The sequence below is a fragment of the Typopeltis vanoorti genome, chromosome 1, assembly GCF_054136105.1.
Source record: "Typopeltis vanoorti isolate ZY-2024b chromosome 1, IOZ_Tvanoo_1.0, whole genome shotgun sequence".
Taxonomy (NCBI): Eukaryota; Metazoa; Arthropoda; class Arachnida; order Uropygi; family Thelyphonidae; genus Typopeltis; species Typopeltis vanoorti.
This window is the reverse complement of record NC_143549.1, coordinates 142,767,501-142,786,499: the sequence shown is the minus strand read 5'-3', so window position 1 is coordinate 142,786,499 and position 18,999 is coordinate 142,767,501. Positions and strand designations below refer to the sequence as shown.

Genomic DNA, 18,999 nt, shown 5'->3' with positions numbered 1-18,999 from the left:
GAATGATGGAAGATCCAGAAGAAATCACTAGGTAGCGCAAATAAACTCGAGACCTTCCTACCGTCATACGATATTAAATCAAAGAATGAGTTGAAAAGGTAAAAGATGCAAGAAAAAGCGAGTGAAGGGACAGATCGTACGATGAAAGACTTCCGAAAAATAAAATAAAAAAAGAACCCCATTATAAAAAAAAAAATTCAGTTTTAACTTTTATTTTTTTGCTAACAAGTTGACATCCGAAAGATATTCTTGCGTTAGCTAATTTTAATTAGCGTCCACAGGAAGTTTTTTTTTATTTAACCAAAGAACAAAATCTTATTTATGCTTTTTCCTTGCACCCTATTTACAATTCAAAAAGCAGGATAAACATACTAATGGCTGACGTTAAGTTTAACGAGCTCAACAATTCCATTTCCTGTCTGATGCACGTGTCTACCATTTCACTCGCACGCTCTTAATTGTTGAAATCGGTAACCACAGATTGTCTTCAGGGAATAAAACTTATTTTGGTAGCTGCTTGTTAAAAACTGTTGACTTGCTTGTTAAATACGGGCAAATACGCGTTCTTAGCAAAATAACAGGAATGTAATCTCTGATTTTTTTTTTTAATGCAGGAGAACAAATACAATATTCAGTTGGTTGATGTAGCTATGCCGTGTCATTTTCTTCATGTCATTTAAAAAAGAATCAAATTCACAATCAGCTTGTTCCGAGGTCCCAAAGTTGACTTGCTTATTACTGTGTGCTTTCAGGTGAAAACCAAAACATGCGAAGTCCTGGAAAGTGGATTAATCTTTAAAACTTTCTGAATGTTTTAGAATGATTAAAATTCACATTATATGTACATTAAATAAGTATGGAAATCAGTAAAAGAAGATTTTCTGTAATCATTTCTGCATACATGTGTAATGGTATTTTAAATTTCAGATCCCACCCATCCTATGAAATGCAGAGAATGAAGTCGAAGGAATTCATGATGAAAAAGAAAAAAGGTTAAAAAAGACTCCATCAATGCGTTTCATTTCATGATTTGTTCTGTTCTTCTTGAGTTGTCTGTAATTTTATTTTCTGATGGTCACTTTTGACCCTTCGAAGGCTCTTTCTTATCATTAGGAAAGCTGATAACGAAATTTCCTACTTTTTTATTACATTGTGCTTATCGTTTTTATTTTTATTTTATGAATGATGAAAAATTTCCCAGTGTGTGTGTGTGTGTGTGTGTGTGTGTGTGTGTGTGTGTGTGTGTGTGTGTGTGTGTGTGCCGTCTTTCGATTCCCATGCGGCTTCAATGGAAAAATAAGTTTATGGATTCATTGCACTGCAAGACGAGTTTTTCTTACATATTTCTTTTAAACAACTACTTTTAAGGAGCTGGGGAGGGAAAAAACCAAAAACCCTCCGAGTGAACACGTCGGAAAAAAGGGTAGGGAAGTTCCCCTGTCTCCGTCACGCACTCAAGTGGGTCTTTCGGACGCAATTTCTGCGAATAACAGTCCAACGAGCAGGATACGGTCGATGAGATGAATCCACCGCCAACTCGGAGACGCTGTTGCTGCTACTAGTGAGAAGCGAGGGGGAGGGGGGGGGGAGAGGTCCCGAACGGTAACAATGGAAACGGTGACTTGACTTCATTGCCTCTACGCCATTACTTTCGGAAGAGAAGGCGCGCTCATTCCGTCTGTTGTAGACAGTAATGGATATTGGAGCCGGCCCGCTGATAGCGATGCTTCGTCCTTTTCCAACCCTCCCTTCCCTTTTCCCTCTTTTCTATTTCTTTCCCCCCATCCAACTTTATGCTCGGCGGTGAAGTACTCGACATAATGGGCGACGCTACGACCACGCGGGAGACCGTGGAATTTACTTCGATTCAGCCTGACAAAGCGAGCTGCAATATGTAAAGGTTGGTTGTGACGGCAGATATTTATCAAGGAAGAAGAACTAAGGACGGTCCCCCACTACCAGAGTTTCCCTAAGTGAGCCCACCAACTGGTGACGAAGAGATTTTGTCTATCGTCAGTACCCATCCGTTCGCAATCGTCAAACCATTTACAGATGGAGAAAAAAAATTGTAGCCACTGTAGGGCCATCTAGCGGATGAAAGAATCGACGCCTAATGTGGAATCGCATTTGTAATAAAAGCCGATGAAATTATTCAGCATATAAAAGCAGTTGTGTTTTTAATGCTGTTTCTATAATATTGAAACAACACATATCGCGCTCTCTAGGAACTAGGATTGTGATCCTATGCCTCAGTAGAAATGAAAAAGTGATCCTGTTCCTCAGTAGAAGTAAAAATCCATCAGTAGAAATAGCAAGTGGTCTTTTATGGTAATCCTAGAGTAGTTAAGTAGAATGAAATATGCACATATGCAGCTACTTGTGTTTACACAGCACCTTAAAATTACTGGCTCCATAGAGACTACTTCTCGGTAATTAGGTGACACAGCTAAGACGTGCGTCCAATGTCTCCGATGGATACCCAACGGGAAGGGATATCATGACGCGTCCCCATCTACCGAAGAATCACTTGGAATCTATGATTGGTCGAGCTGACATCTCTACTAATTAGTAGTCTGTCCGGCCCCTTTATGGGATGGACAAATATGTGGAAACCATCAGTAGGACCACTTAGGGAACAAGCCGGATGTAAGGGATGGCGTCATACCGGAGATAATTATCACAGGCACGAATAGACGGTCGTGGGTTTATGTCTTCGCGCAACGTGCCGAGAGCAGAATTTTGAAAAGCACTTCTGGGCTTTCTTATTGCATCACGGTATCCTCAACGACGATGTTTTTAGCCGAATATTCTACAGAAGAATAACAACTGATCATTTATTTGTTGTTTCCTTTAAATCAATAACTCTTTTCATATTTTCCTATCATTTTTTTAAATAAAGTATTTCAAAAAAAGAAATTATCCTAACTGTATTTACTATCTAGCCTACGGGAATCTGGCCAACATTCTCAGTTCTCAAGGAAAAAAAGAAGAAGCCGAATGGGCGTATAGAAAAGCATTAAGCTATCGTTCCAACATGGCGGACGTCAGATATAATTTGTAAGTATGAAACTTGGATATGCAGCTTAACTTAGAATGATTATAAGGTAGATTATGCATTCCGTGTATCATAAATGGAATATATGATGTATGTGATAAGTCCAACTGGTGTTCAAGTTATGTTGTACTGAAGTTAGTAGGAAAAATTGACGCTAGGTGGGGATAGCTGTCTCTTTTAGATCATCTGTCTCCTCCAGCATCCTAATTTCCGATGCTGGTTATCTATGAGTGAATAGAGGCCCTTCAAATAGCATCGTTCATTTGCCAAATACATGGTACAGATTCGGTACATCACCTTCTTCATGGTATACCGAATCCGAAATCATTGTTGTCAAAAAAAAAAACTTTCCATTCTTTTGTTAATAATGAGATCCTCTTTCACGGTACCTGTTGTTTTACAGAAGCCCCAAAATACAAAAGTCCATCATCTCAATGAAGCTAAATTCTCCATCACACTCTTGAAGAATTGAGTCAGTTTTAACGACAGTTCAATATGTTATTGAGGTATATTGTGCAGGTCTTAAGCACACCCTTGAATCAATTCTTCAAAGAAACATCCATGTGGCTCGATTTCTACTGAAAACATCTTTTGGTTGGAAAGATCTGTGGTGATTCATGTCGACAAAGGTCTTTCTAACTCATTAGTGAGGTTGTGGTAGCCTTTCGTGTACATGCGAAAAAGTGGGTTTTGGTAACCGAAACGTACCTTGCTTAGATCTGAATTCAGATCCCTTTTATAACCTAACTCTATTAAGTTCGTTCATGCAAACAGCCAAACCAACCTGCTGCGAAGAAATAAAATTGACAAAGGGAGCAGTCAGAATCCAAACTGGTCTACACGTACTGGCGCACTGACTTGGAAACTTTTATTTAATACCATGGTGGACTACTTTAGCCCTAATTACGGCACTTATGCGGTTTGGCATTAGAGTCCACAAAGGTGTTGGATTACACCTACGTCTACAACATACCAAGTGTTCACAAGACACTCCTTTAACTGACTCAGATTTGACAGAAGAGGACTTTGCTCGAGAATCTGTTTTTCTAACACGTCCAATACATTTTTAATGGGGATCAGATCCGGGCGTTGTCAGGGAAGATGGTGGAAGTCCCTGTCATGCTCGCTGAATCACTGATGGACAATTCTTGAGCGAAGGACAAAAGCATTGTCATCTTGAAAGAAACGACATCTGCTGGATAAAAAGACATTGCTGAAAGGTAACGTCCAGTTACCTTTCAGCAATATCAGGGACCGTTTCGTGTCGAAAGAACATGCCTCACACCATGACATCGCCTCAGGAACAGTGACGTGTTTACAAGGAAAGCTGGGGCTCGTTACGTCATTGGACTCCGGACACACTGCCTGCCTACCGTCGGTACAGAACAAGTTGTACCGTACGTCGTTGGATCATATAACTTTTGGTTTAGTCTTCCAGTGTCTAATCACGGTATTCCTGACACCACCGTAGACGAAACTTTCTGTTCTTCTCAGAAATCAGTGATTTGCATATAGGCATGCGACTGCCAATACCGATCCCCTTGAGTTCCCATCGCTTTGTTCGGCGAGTGTGGGTCAGCCTTCATTAAATGCTTCAACCATTGCTGCATACAGGAAGTTCTGTTGGTCAGACGACAGCGATCTCGTTCCTGACAGACTGTCTTAGGACCAGAGTTACTCATCTTAGACAAAGAACGCGGGTTATTTTTACACTGATTAAACACCACGGATATCTCTCCTTCTCGGAAACAAGTCTGCTGTGCTGTTTCAAAATCGTGGCTCAGTTGTGAATAACACGACTAACGATTACTTATCAGCAGCATTCCCAAATAGTTGCCTAGAACACGCGATGACACACGTGACTAAGTATTCTATAACAGTTTATGAACATTACCGAAGTGTATGTGATTTTGATGTGACTCCCACTCAAGAAAGGTTATATAAACTTATAGTACGTTAGTGCTATCGTGGACGAGCTAAGTATTGTTATTAATTTATATACTTTTTTGTATTTTAATTCATTTTACCTGATCTTTAAACCCTGCTCCAGAGGCCAAACATGGAACTTCTTTTTTTTTCAAGGCATTTCAGGCCTCCAGTAAGCGGAGCAGTGGTATTTCACTGAGAGGTGAAGTTCACCTCCCACCTAAAGATAACCACAAGCATCCATGCCCACGGCGGGATTCAAATCTGCAGCTGGTTGGTTGCAGAACTGATATGCTAACCATTCGATCAGCTAGGCTGGCTGAAAGACAGTTTCTGAAGGTCTCTGTTATTTCTGAAAGAAAGAAAGAAAGAAAGAAGAAGTTTGTGATATTACCGGCCATGCTGAAAGGGCCATTTCACTAGTGTTATTTTTCTTGGATTCAACTTTGAATTGAACGCTAAGCGCCATCTAGTATTGAAAGATGAATACAAAATAAAAGAAAAATACTTCTTTGCCTCCAAAAAACAAAGGGAAAAATATCTATATTGAACCAATCCGGCTTCTTGACCTTCAGATTTCAAAATAGGGAACGTAACTGCTCAAAGAGGGAGGGAGAAAAACCGAAACATGTCTCGAGTATTTCAAATCCCTCAAGCAAATAATTCTCTTCAAATATCGGACGATTCAAATACTGTTTGCGTAAGAATATAATCTTGAAATATTCTAAAAGTTCACAGACCTTTTGTATCGATTTTCTCTTTCTTGGATTATGGGTTACGGTTTTCATTAGCAAAATGGATTCAGAAAAAGTAAAAAAAAAAAAAAAGCTGACTTTAGAAATTTTTAAGCAATCGCAGTCTAAGTTATTTCCCATTCATGTTTATCGAACAATGTTTAAGAAATGAAATCCCTATGTGAAGATTACGATATAAAATACTAAAGTATAAAATTCTATTTTTGTTGTTCTATAAAGAAAATATTCTTCATATTTTAAAATACAGAATGAAACAATATTTTGCTTCACAATATTAGAATAAAAGGCCAAAAGGCCTGTGTAGCTCCGTGAAAGTGGCGCTTTCATCTTCTGCGCTAGGCTGCCCGGAGATGGACTTATAGTTCGAGTTTAGTCGCAGACTGGAGGAACTTTTTCTAAGCGTTTCTTCGACCGGTTCCCTAGTTAGTGGATCTCTGGCATGGGAAAGGTTTTTTTTTTCTCTCTTGGATTGTAGCACTTGTTTGTCGGTCACTTCATCGGTGGCCGCTTATAATTAGTATTAGACATGGGCCAGCTATCTCTAATTGGCTACCGGTGGAGATTGAACTGCCCACTCAGTCTCCAAAAGCTAGATAGGGTTTAAAGGCCTCGCCTACTCCCTATACGGGAATAAAAAGGCGTTAGCTAATTATTTATGTTAGAACAATTGAAATTGTAACTGTCTAAGGAATGCGTCATATCGTGAATTTGTTTATTTGATGTGACTGAGTTGCTATCATATACGATATCTCACACTGCAATAAAAAATAAAAATAAATAAAAAAAAATAGCGGCACTGCCTGTATGACTGTCAACGTTATTTTCAGGATTAAATATTTTTAGACATAACAGAATAAAAATATCATTTTACCGCACGACGCGTAGCTCCCGCCGATTTAGCAGAAATTCCTGAACTTCATAATAAAGAAATTCTCCTGCATTACCTGTGTAGGGTTCTCCAATCGTTCCATTTTCAAACAAATGGGCTGGTAAGAAAGCAAATGGTTCCCTGGATTTATATTAATGCGTCCTCATGGAAAGTAAGAAGAATTTTATCGCTTTCTCATGGGTTGAAAATTTAACCCCGAGGCTAGTGAATAGCGAAATACTTCAAGTCGAACGAACCGAAATCAATATTACTGGCAGACAGCTGAATTAGATATCACAGAACACCAGAGGGCGCTCCTTTTCTTATTGCTGTTCTATAATATGATTTAAACGTAATACTCGACTAACACCGTCTCCCTCTATCTATTCATAGGGGAATTCTTTTACAAGAACAAGGAAGGTATGAAGAGGCCTTGCACAGCTACAAACAAGCTATACAGTTCCGGCCACGGCTAGCAAGTAAGTATGAATCTGTTTATGCACATTAGTTTAGCTCAAGAACACCTGACTCGAGCACTTAAGTTATAGCTGAGTGCCAAGTGGCTGTCAGAGGAGAAAATTTGAAAAATAAATGGAATTAGGTTGAATCTACATAACTAAAACGAATATTATTTGCTTATGGTTGCTTAACAGACGTGTTGGCTCTTTTCCTGTTTTATCTTTTCTCTCCACTTAATTCCCTCTCTCTCTCTCTCTCTCTCAATAAATACATTCATACGCATCTAATTCATAGAACACCATTTTCAAACGCGTACTAATAGAAATCATGAAATGTTTTTTATTATTATTTTTAACTGAATATGATATTCTATTTCTACACGAGCTGCTGTTTCTATTTTAAACTCCGATTTTTCCTTCAACAATCGTTAACAAGCTACCTAATCCATGCAAAGATATTGACCTTTAGCCTTCGTTCAATAATTAGCATTTTGACCAAAGTAGCGCTTTAGCGGCACGTTCAGCTTGCCACAATAATCATTAACATCGATTACCTCTTCCACGCTAAAGGAATTTCTACAAATTAATCTCCCTCGGTAAACTAAGAAACCGTTACGATCGACAGAAGCGCCACCTAGCTCGCTAAAAACATAAAATCTCTTAGTGACTGGTGGAGATTTAATTTGCATATTAATTGTTCGGTAAAAAAAAAAGTAGCTTCGGTGCACAACTATTTTTATTGCTTTTTTATTTTAATTTTCATTCCCCAGTTGCAAAGAGTGAAAGAAAGAGAGAGAGAGAGAGAGAGAGAGATCGTCGTCATAAAGCCGACATTTTGTTTGCTTCTTTCGGTAGCTCGAGGAACACAAATTACGGCAGCCTAACATGTTTCTTAATGATGTAACCTTTAGTCCCCAATCTCCCGTAGCCGGGGTGACGAGAACCACTTAACAACTCATTACAGGAAATCAATTCAGCCCTACATTAGTCTCTGTGATCTTTAGCTAGACGTCATAGATGGACCACGTGACTTTCTCTGCTAGTCGCTATGCATGCTTGGGGAACAGTGGAGTGGATGTTTCGCCGGTTTTAAAAGAACGCAGCGGAGATGACGGAAGAAATAGCGTCGAACACACACACACACACACAGAAGCAAATTGATGTCTTTGCGATCAAGTGGTTTTTGAGAATTTTGTTAGCGAACTCCTTATATAATAAGTGAAGTACCAGAAAAATTTAAGAGCAGTTTCAAGTGAAAAGAAGGGGGTGCTTTGCTCATTAACGAGCTAACACTTTGCCGATGGCTTCCTCTAGAAAAATATTTCTAAGATGAGTAAGAATACTTATTAATAGAGAACATCTTTGACTACGACAAGAATCTGCCCAATGCTATTAAGTTTTCACGGCGTGAATAAGGCAGAGGTCTATTTAGAAGACTGGCGGCCCAAGCTGTAGAGTGTTAGGCATCAATTGCAGTGATTATCATGTTTAAATATCGAGTTTTATATGTAACAGCTGCTATTTTTGATGACTTAATTTGCCAATCTTTCACGAATCCAATTACTGTATCCGATACTCCAAAACCTGAGTGATTTCTTCAAGAAATAAACTTGAATGAGATATGATTAAAATCACGTTAGCTTTATCGTTAACAATGTCGGCCCAATAAATATACTTCCAATGTCTACTGCTGCCATCTGGTGTCCGTTGATCGAACTTATTAAGCGGCATTATAATTTTTATGTTATTATTAAGTAACTTAAAATCTCTTCTGACAATTTTCAGAAATACATGTAGCATTAGATATGATATAAAATGCAGACACGTAATGCAAAAATATAATAGCCAAATAACCTGTGTTGTAGAGCTCTAAGTACTGCGTATTGTTACTGGATTGTTACTACATGACTCCAGTAGATCGATCATTGTTTCTATGAGTTGTGTTCCTAACACCAGTAGACACACTCGATTGCAACAAATCATCATGTCGTTGGTTGCCAACCTGCCGGAAAATCTTAACTCGATCGGACTGTGTTGTTTGGCATTTCCTTCTGAATTTGTTTTCTTATAAACTCGGACATTGCACTTTTATCATATCCTGTAATAAAAAAAAAAAAGAAAGTTTTTGTTTCGTCAATACACTGTAGATCTAATTGAAATGTAAAATCGTAAATTTGATTTAGCTGTTTTTAAAATTATTTTCGAAGAAGAAAAAAGGATGCGCGACAAGGAATGAATGTTAGATTAGCACTGCATAACAATTAGCGCGTGCTGTTTTTTTTTTTTTTTTTTTTTTTTTTTTTTTTTTTTTTTTTTTAACGTGGGAAGCCATGGGAGTTCACCGATGTTTTGTTTGAACGTAACACAAAAAACAAAAAAAAAGTAATTAACGGCATGCAACTTTATTCTATTCCTTGCGAAAGGTGACGTCATCCCACCGATGCTTCCTTCATTATATTTTAATTTCCTCTTCAGGATCTCTCTCTGTGTGTTTGTTTTGTATTTTCGTGTCGCAAATTGTTTTAAACGTACTTCGCAATTATCATTTCCCTTTAGTATAAAATGCGTTTCCATGGTAACGAAACTTCGTATTTTGCTCTAAAGAACTTTAATTGTTGACACTCACGAGTAAATAAAAATTTCGTTGGACTAATGGGTTAAATGTTAATTGTGTTCTTCGCTGTAGACGGAAATGTTGTAAGCCCAGATTTTTTTTTTTCCTTCTGAAATGAAGTATTCGATGTCAATGATGTTTACAATGCTTTTTACAGACCATTTAATATTTTTTTCATTCAACGACTAATTAAAGGAAAGTGTCAATCTTTTTCACAATATATATTGCGCTTCATAAGCCTTTAGATGAGCTACAAAGTAGGAAATCGGGTGACAATAGAAGGCAAAATTTTGTCTTTAATTACTTTCATTTCTATTATTAGGTAGCGTTCAACATTGGGGTCCATGTCTTCAGTCATTTTGAGGACATTGCTTACTTCAGAGAACACTTCTGCAAGACCCTTCGATGTAAATTGTTTAACTACCTCTTCCTGTTTCTCTTTTCTCTCTTTCTTTTCTCGTTTTTCCTCTTCTGCAACAGTTGTTCCTCCAGTTCGACCAATTCTTCGTTCGTCAACTCTTCAAGGGAACTTTCTATGAGTTGAATTATATTGTCATCATTCACTTTGAGATTCAGATTGTTTGCTAGGCCCACTATTAGAAACTTCCAAAATCATGCACAAACCTTTTTAATGTCTTTTTCTATATACCACTCATACATTCACGAGTCACTTCGTCCCAAGTTACAGCAATATTTTTAATAGCGTGATAAATATTGAATGTTTTCCAGAAATGGCTTGTAAAAAAGTTGTCCGTAGATAATAAGCCTCAAACACTGCAAGAACTCCCTAATCCATCGGTTGGATCAATGAAGTAGTGTTTGCAGGGAAAAACATGACTTTGAACTTGAAGATCCGTACAAGACGGACGGATGACCTGGAGCATTATCTAGAATTAATACAATTTTAAATTCTACATTTTCTTTCACACAATAGCTTTTTATTTCACTCGCATAACAGTTGATTAAGGCATCCTCAATTTTTGAGTCATCCACGACTTCTTATTGCTCCGATAATGAACTGGGAGTATGCTTCCTAATGTTTTTGAAGACTCGTGGATTCTCACTGTGCCATATCACAAATGGTTTCAGTTTATATCCAGCCATATTACCCATAACAGAATTGTAATACGGGCATTAAGAGCTTTGAAACTAGGTATCGATTTTAGCTTTTTGTGGATGAATGTCCGCTCGGACATTTTTCTTTCGAAACAAGGATGTCTCATCCATATGAAATATTTGCTGTAGCAAATAAGTTTCCTCCCTAATAATTTTATCCAATTTTTCCACAAACTCCTTGGCAGCCTTCTCAGCACTTGCAGATTCCTATACATTTTCACATTATGCAGCGTAAATTGCTGCTTGAATCTCATGAATCAACCGGAAGAAGCGTTGAATTCGTAGTCATAACGGGTTCTGCTTTCTCCATCAATATGTTGAAGTGCCTTTGCGGCTATGGTCACAGTACTGAGGAGTATGCGCTTTTCGTTCAGGTCCTCTATCCATGATGCAAGTAGCTTTTTCATATCACCGATAAGGCCTTGTCGTTGCTTCGTCACTATCGTCGATTTAATGGAAGCAGATCCTTTCACAGCCTCTACGATTTCATCCTTGTTTTTCAAAATGGTCGTCACTGTAGAATGAAGGCCATCCGAAGTCATGCGCAATCATATTGACGGGCTTACTAGCTTCATGCTGCTTTATAACTTGATACTTCGTTCAAGTTACACACAAACAATCACAGAAAAAGAGGTGAGATCAATTGCGCACCTCTTTTTCTGTGATTCATCACTAGATTTTTTGATTGTGCGTGATAGGGGCCCATATTGCACAAAACATGGCGAAATAACTAACGATAAATACACAAATAACCCATTTCTCAAACACAAAATCAACAGAGGAACTGTTGAAGACACGTGCCTACTGCCGAGGTGGGTTGCCGCCAAAAGCGCTGTTGCCACTGTGCATGCTTTACCTTACGCTCGCGTGCGTCTTGTTCGAAAGTATAGCCGAAAATGCTATTTATTCCCTTATGGGATCACGGACGTATCTTCGAAAGGACGTAAGTCGAGAGATGACTGTACTTTGTAGAAATAATAAATTGATTGCAGACTTCTATTCTGACAATCTCGAAAACGAATACCGACTAGACGCAGAAGACTACAGCGCAGTCTCAGTCATGAAATATTCGTTTCTCTATTCCATGTGAAGTAGTTTATTGTGTACAACTTATCCCTTCTTAAATGACTTATTAAGAATATAAGGCAGAGTCCAATAGATGAGCAAGAAAAGGAACGTTTTTTACTTATAAAAGTAGGCGTGTCTGGTAGCGAACATCTGATTTACTCAACCCTTGGCTACCATAAAACAAGGGATTTTTTGTCGAATTGTCACCTTCTTGATACTTACTGATAAGATACAAATGAAAATTCTTTGAGCAGATGAATAACTATCTTAGGTTTACGTAACTATCAACAATTCAGTCTTGAAAATATTTATCTAAAATGGCGATAATATTTTGTGATAAACTTATATTCGACCTCCGGCAATTAATGATACGTAAGAGAGTACGGGTTACTTGCTTTGGATTTAACACGAAGCTGCTAAGAATTAAAAGGCCAATGTAGCATTTCTGTAAATTACGTGTGTTCACTGGACGATCTGTCTTTTTTATGGATTGAAATAAAAACCTGACTTTTCAAGAGGAAACAACTTTTCCCTCTCCTTACGTTTGGGTAAAAACCCTTATAAATGTTCTTCGAGTCCTAAGTAGCATCCCGAATTTATTAGTAGGAAGAGTCACGGCTACTGTCAAAAATCAAAGCAAATATGTGGATACAAAATGTTATTGACCAACGTGTTTCCACTTACCTAACTAACTGACGGAGTGAATAGATTCTCATCTTTCTACCCAACAGACTACGGGTTCGAATCAAAGATATTTCGCAAATGTTTTTAGGTGGGAGATGAATTCACTGACCAGTGTAAGTCACCATTCTGCCAATCGGAAACCGAAAGTAGCTTTAAAAAAAGTTTTTGGATAAGAGTACTGATACTAATGCACCGGTTTTCAGCCTTTCTTTGGATGGAATTACTTGAAAGAAATTATTTAGAATCTGTTAACCTAGAAAAATATGTAGATAATTCGATGATAAAAATCTGCTGTAATTTTTAGAAATACGATGGATTGCAGAATTTCCATTTTAAGAGATAATACCAGTAAGACTCGGAATGAAATTTAAAACGCACTTGGAATTGTATTATGGATGGGTTACGAAGCAACTGTTGGGATGTTCTACATGCTAATAACATTTGTTAAAGACTCGAGCATTGTCTCGCGCATGTATTTTATCGCCTGCACGACTTTCTTTCTTTTTTTTTTCTTTTCCAACTGCATATCAACTAATTCCGCTACCCATAAATCTACTTTTCTTTCCACCATAATAGAGCTTCCTCGATTCCCCCTTCTGTTCTTCGAGAACACTTTCTTTCTAGTTGTCGAGTCATCTTTGAATCACAGATTATGGTCTTAATATCCTGAGAATGAAGTCGGAGATCAAAGAAAATTACCTTCTAATGAAGAAAACAATGTTGTAACCACTTCATGCGTGTGCATGTTTGCCATAAATTTGCATAAGATTACCGTTAGATGTCAGCACTGTTTCAAATTACCACATTTTTCGAACTATTTATAGCTTGCCTTTTGTCGCTCCAATGTTTATTCACAGAACTGCGGAAATCACAAAGAAAAATTTCTAGTATAGCTACACGATTTGCTAGAAATATTAGTTCGTGAAATTGGACACAGTAAAGAAAGAAAATGTCTAATAACAGGCTCACTTATTTCCTTTAATGCAACGTTTATAGAGTACCTACTTTTTTTTTTGTCTGGTTATTCTCCGTCTAGGAACCATTAAGTACACAGCTGACGCTGTACCAGGTTTTCACACTACACATTTCGTAGAGAGAAATGGTCTTCCCCATATTTAAGCAAATAGCATTTCTCTTTCACAAACGGTTTGCTTGTAGTACCTTTTAAAATGATGATTTTTCTAATACTGCTGTTCATTTTTCTTGCTTATGTTCCTTTTAAAAGATTCAAGCGATTAAACTATTGTAATAAGTATGCTTTCAGTGTTCCGTTTGCTATTTGACAGTTATATTTATTTGTTTTGTGAACATCCATTTATAATGAATATTCTCATACGAAAGTAGTTATTTCAAATCATTTTAAAAGTGCCAAGAACAATCAGGATTCATCATTCGATTATAATTAGCATTTTAATCAATCGTTTGTATTTTTATAATTGTTAGATGTAACAATCTCAATACTTTGCTTTAATTGTCGTCTTTCATTGTAACAAGTTTAATTTTTTACTCGAGTTGTCTTTTGGATTGTTGCCAACACTTGAATTTTTGCCATTTACGTTTCACTGGTTGTTAGAATTTTAATTTACATCTTACGTTGAATAAATTGATATTTTAATGTTTGTTTCCTATTTTATTACTTTCTTGAAAGAAAATAAAAAAACACACAACAAATATCGTAATAGTAATGCATGACATTTTCTTCCTTTTCTGCTTTCAGTGGCTCATTTAAATATGGGACTCGTGCTTGGCATCATGGGGAGGAAGGAAGAAGCTGCAGAGGTAACTGTTATTTGATATTTGAAATCGATATGATTAAGAAACATTACTTTGCAGGTTCGCTGGTAAAAATCATTTGTCCATGTGTGAACAGAGACAAAATTACTCGTATGACTACAGCTTATTGGAAATGCAGTATATAGTTCCAAATGCGTTTTGTCTTAGTTGGTGATAATCTTCCATTTTCAGTAAAAGGTAAGACAGGTTGTTGAAAAGAGGGGACAATTTTCGATGTCAGTCGCTAAACATTGATGACATAGTGAATGGCATCATTATAACGCCAGCATTTCATTCGTCTTAATTGCATGGGTTTTCTTAGGCTCAAGTAAGAAATGTGTCTTTTTATGATTAATAATTTTCGTAACGAAAGTCTTAATTAAATATCGTGACGTTCATCACTAATTTCACTCCTGTTCTTACTTTTATTTAGTCTGGGCACTTGTGTTATTCTTTCTTAACGCGGATGTTACCATCACGTGGTTTGCTTGTTTCTCTTGCCTTTCATTGCGCATGTCACAGAACAAGGCCCATTTTAACACTGCAGTAGAGAGCCGCACTCTCTTCGGGACTGGAGATATCCGATTCATCTGCCGACAAAAATCTCAAATTGGTGAATTACACTGTAAAATGAGAAAGAAAGAAGATAAAATAACAGTTAAAATACAGAAAAAGTTATTAATTTTTAACACAAACTAATAAGCTCTGGGATAAAATGGATGCATTTATTAAATCAAAAGTAAAATTGTTAATATTAATCTTACTGTTCGTTTTCAACAGGTGGCGTTTTTCAGCAAAAAGTGTAAAATTTTATTAAAATTTGAAGAGCCATTTCAATTTTGGTCTCAATGGGACCCTTTTCAATGGCGATAAAATATTCGTAGAATTCGTAAAATAGTCTATCATTTCTGCCATGACTATACACATTATATTTTACCTAAAATACATAATTTTAAATCTTTTTTAACAAATTATTTTTAAACGTTATTGCAGAATCAGTCGGTCTTTTGTAGAAGCAAGTTTTTTTTGCCCGTTCTACTCGGATCATTTAAAATCTCGCATGTTAAAGCTGCATACAAAAATAAAATGAATCCTAATAAACTTTTATTCTAAGATCTTATCCACAGCATGATGTAAAGAATGAGAGTGTGCAGTGAATACTGTTGCTTCTCGGCAAAGATTACATCTTGTTCAGATGGACTTATCTCCCCGCGATTCCAATAAGAGATACTCCACTGTCTCGCGCGATTGTTGCACTGCAGTCACAGAAACGTAATGATACTTCAGGGAAATCATTGGTGGCCGACCGGGTTAGTCGGCCTGACGTCTTTTGATTTCATGTTAAGGGACTCCCTGAATAGCTGCTCTATCGGATCACTCCACCGATGGTTGGAGGTGGACCTACGTAGTTCTAATAGCGATTCCGTACGGAGGATGGAATTTTTTTTTGTTGTTGTTGTTGTTGTTATTACAGAGTACAAAAGCAAGAGAACTTAACTATTTCTTTGCATCATTGCAGGTCTACCGGAATTGTGCACAGCTAGATAGTTCGGGACTAAAGGATCCTAAGATGCACGAGAGCACGAAGATATCTGCCCTTTTCAACTTGGGCAGGCTTTATGCCGACGAAGGACGCTATCAGGTACGTAACAAATTAATTTTCTTACTTTTCTTACTTTTTTTTTTGCGTGTAGGCTATTAATCGTGTTTAAATAAAGGGCCGTTTGCGTGTTTAACTCCGTGAAACAAAAAAAAAACTTGCAACGTTACAGCCTCGGTTTATAGCTAACCTGAAAAGAAATTTTACTACAGTAATGTCCACTTGATTTTATGACTCACTCGACTAATTTAGAAGAGTGGATAGCTTCACTAAAGTCGTATAGGGGGCGCTTTGACAAATGCTTGAAACTGCAATTACCGTTTATGATTTTTTTTTTAACCGTTGAAAATATCCTTAAAAGAAATATCATTTTATTGACCATAGACATTGCTAGATGGGTTTTCTCTTAGAATCAATCTTTAATACCCAATAGTCGTTAAGACGAGTAGACTGATTGGTATCTTCAGAAGCAGACAACTGTGTAGAATGGATGGAGCAAATTGTTTCGCAAAGATTCGCAATTTCTTCCAGCCACTAGCTTTAAGAGACTCCCAGAGGTTAGCGAATACTTCATTTCAGTAGCACCATATCGAAAAATACTAAAGAAATCGATTAGTTTTTAAAATATCTACATTTCATGCAGATTTGTATTCTCTGATGGCAGTTGGAGGAGAATAAAAAAATAAGGAATCGTGGAAAATGGTAGAAACTTCTCAAAAAAATTGTCGGAATCGATCCACTTAACTGTTCAGTCGAAAAACCTCTCAAATATGTGAAGAAAACTTGATCTCTTGTCGTTCAAGATGTGTTAAACCACACGGAAAAGGCAGGAATAAATGCATATGTGATATTCCTGTCAGTGTGATAGATTACGCTCAGAGAAAACACCAAAAACTGTTGGAATTTCGTTTAAAGAACACCAAAGATATTGTACAAAGAAGTGGTGAACATTTGCTGGCTGGAGCAAAGAAGGAAAAAACGCCAGTTAAATCTGGAATAATATAAATTACAGTCACACATTGAGCCTGAAATTTTGTAGCTGACATTGTGAAAGATATTTCACTATAGTAATTTATAATAAATATAATGAAACTTATAAGTTCGAGTATGTCGTATATATATATATACATATATATATAGCTCGTATCTGTTCTTTGCAATGCGCATTTATCATTATATATATAATTGAATTAAAATTATAATAAATAAATCAAAAGTATGTGTTTAATATGTAAATAAGTAATAGCAGTTCATTAAATAAATAAATATATATATATATATAAGCCGAAATTTGAAACATTTTATGTCACGTTTTTTGTCTCTTCATTGTTTTGAAACGTCCAACAATGTGTTTGCCTTCATGAGACAAACACATTGTTGTCTCATGTCTCGAGTCATCTGGATTGAAGGAGAACCAGGCTTACCAGCCCAGAAGTCGGGGGGGGCATAGGCGCAGGGGAGGAGCCCCATAGTATATATATATATATATATATATATATATCATTCAAAACTTCACGTGTCTTAAGTATGGCATTAGTGATTAAAATATTTATTTAAAATGATTGAAATCATTTTTCTGTACTTGATCGGAGAAAACTCACAGATTAGTTAAATGATTTTAAATAGATTATTGAGTTTGATAAGGCTCTTTTACCTCACAGGAAGCGATCGAGGTGTACCAAGAAGCAGTTCAGAAGATGCCAGACCATTACCAACCACAGTCGCTGTTTAACATGATGGGTAAGTAACTTAATCTTTCGTAGGGTATCATAAGAGAAACTGATCGACACACACACACACACACACACACACACACACACACACACACACACACACACGTATTCACTTTGTAATGAATTCATATATTACTATGGTTATGCATAACAAAGTGAGCTCTGTAGAGACTCACCTTAATAAGCAGTGTCTAATTTAAAATCAATTTTAATCATCCTTTTAATGTATGTTTAAATTAATTTTAAATAGTAATTAATATGAATTAAATTATCATTAATTTAAATAATTATTTTTTTATGAATATCGATAAATAAGGTAACATATTATACTTGCGAATAAGACAAGATCATATTGAAAAATTATGCCTTCAACCAATGTCGGATTCAGCCTTCAGCCTTTAGAGCATCTTAAAGCTTTTCCGGTTCAAAGTTCCCACTTATTAAATAAAAGACAGATCTATTTATTATAATATATGTAAAATAATCATTTACAGTTTTCATGAAGTAGGAAGTTCAACACTGCGTACATTTCTCTGGGTGTTTATCAGGCGAGCTCATTGAGAGTCAGACCCCTCGGTAGTTGAGTGCCTTAAAGCAAGTTCCTTACTGCTTTCTGATAATTATGATTTCGTTGTATGTAGCAGCCATAAACTTATGTTTTATTCTGTTTACTACGTTTGTAGTAGAAAGTAAACATCACACATATCCCGGATTCGAGCTGGGAATTACAGAACCACATTAAATTGCAAGAGTTGAAGCTAGTAACGAGTTTGTATAGTCCGTAGTGGAATATACATTGTTGAACATAAGTATTAGAACTGTTTCTTTTTGAGAAGAGCTTTTCAATATGCTTTCGTGTGAATCCTAACTACGAAAGATGATAAACTTCTAACTCATTAATAGCGTGGATGAATTAATAGTTAAATAATCAGGAAACTGTACTCGAGGGACCAAACCTAACTTTTTCAAGTTGTTTGGGTCTTACAATAAACAGATCTACGATGAAATTCATCTTCCACTTAAAGACGTGCTAGCGGGTCATAGCATTTGTAGTTCCTTCGAATTATTCGAAAAGTAAGAACATATTTCACACAAGGCTTTCACTAAATCAGATGTTTGGCTTTGATGTTAGCTAATCCTTTTAGCTATTTGAACCATCCCTCATCCATTTTTTACGTTGTTTGTTAACGCTAAGTTATCTGATTAATATAAATTGTATTAACGATAGATACTTAAGTATCTTTCGATACTAAAACTTGTTTGGATAATTCTGAAATTGTCCATTTCAGGCGAAGCCTATTTCAAGCTAAGCCAGTACGAGGAAGCTGAACATTGGTATCAAGAAGCTC

The 18,999-nt window shown here is 36.7% G+C and overlaps 1 protein-coding gene across 1 annotated transcript in view; it reads left to right on the top strand.

Moving 5' to 3' along the window:
• LOC150110495 (protein O-mannosyl-transferase TMTC2-like) overlaps positions 1–18,999 on the top strand; it is a 120,231-nt gene that overhangs the window by 81,852 nt on the left and 19,380 nt on the right. The window contains exons 5-10 of the mRNA XM_090399873.1: positions 2,943–3,057; positions 6,998–7,083; positions 14,262–14,323; positions 15,837–15,959; positions 17,579–17,657; positions 18,940–18,999. The exon at positions 18,940–18,999 is cut by the window's right edge and continues 62 nt beyond it. Coding sequence (XP_090255999.1) covers positions 2,943–3,057; positions 6,998–7,083; positions 14,262–14,323; positions 15,837–15,959; positions 17,579–17,657; positions 18,940–18,999 — 525 coding nt within the window. The remainder of the gene's footprint in view (positions 1–2,942; positions 3,058–6,997; positions 7,084–14,261; positions 14,324–15,836; positions 15,960–17,578; positions 17,658–18,939) is intronic.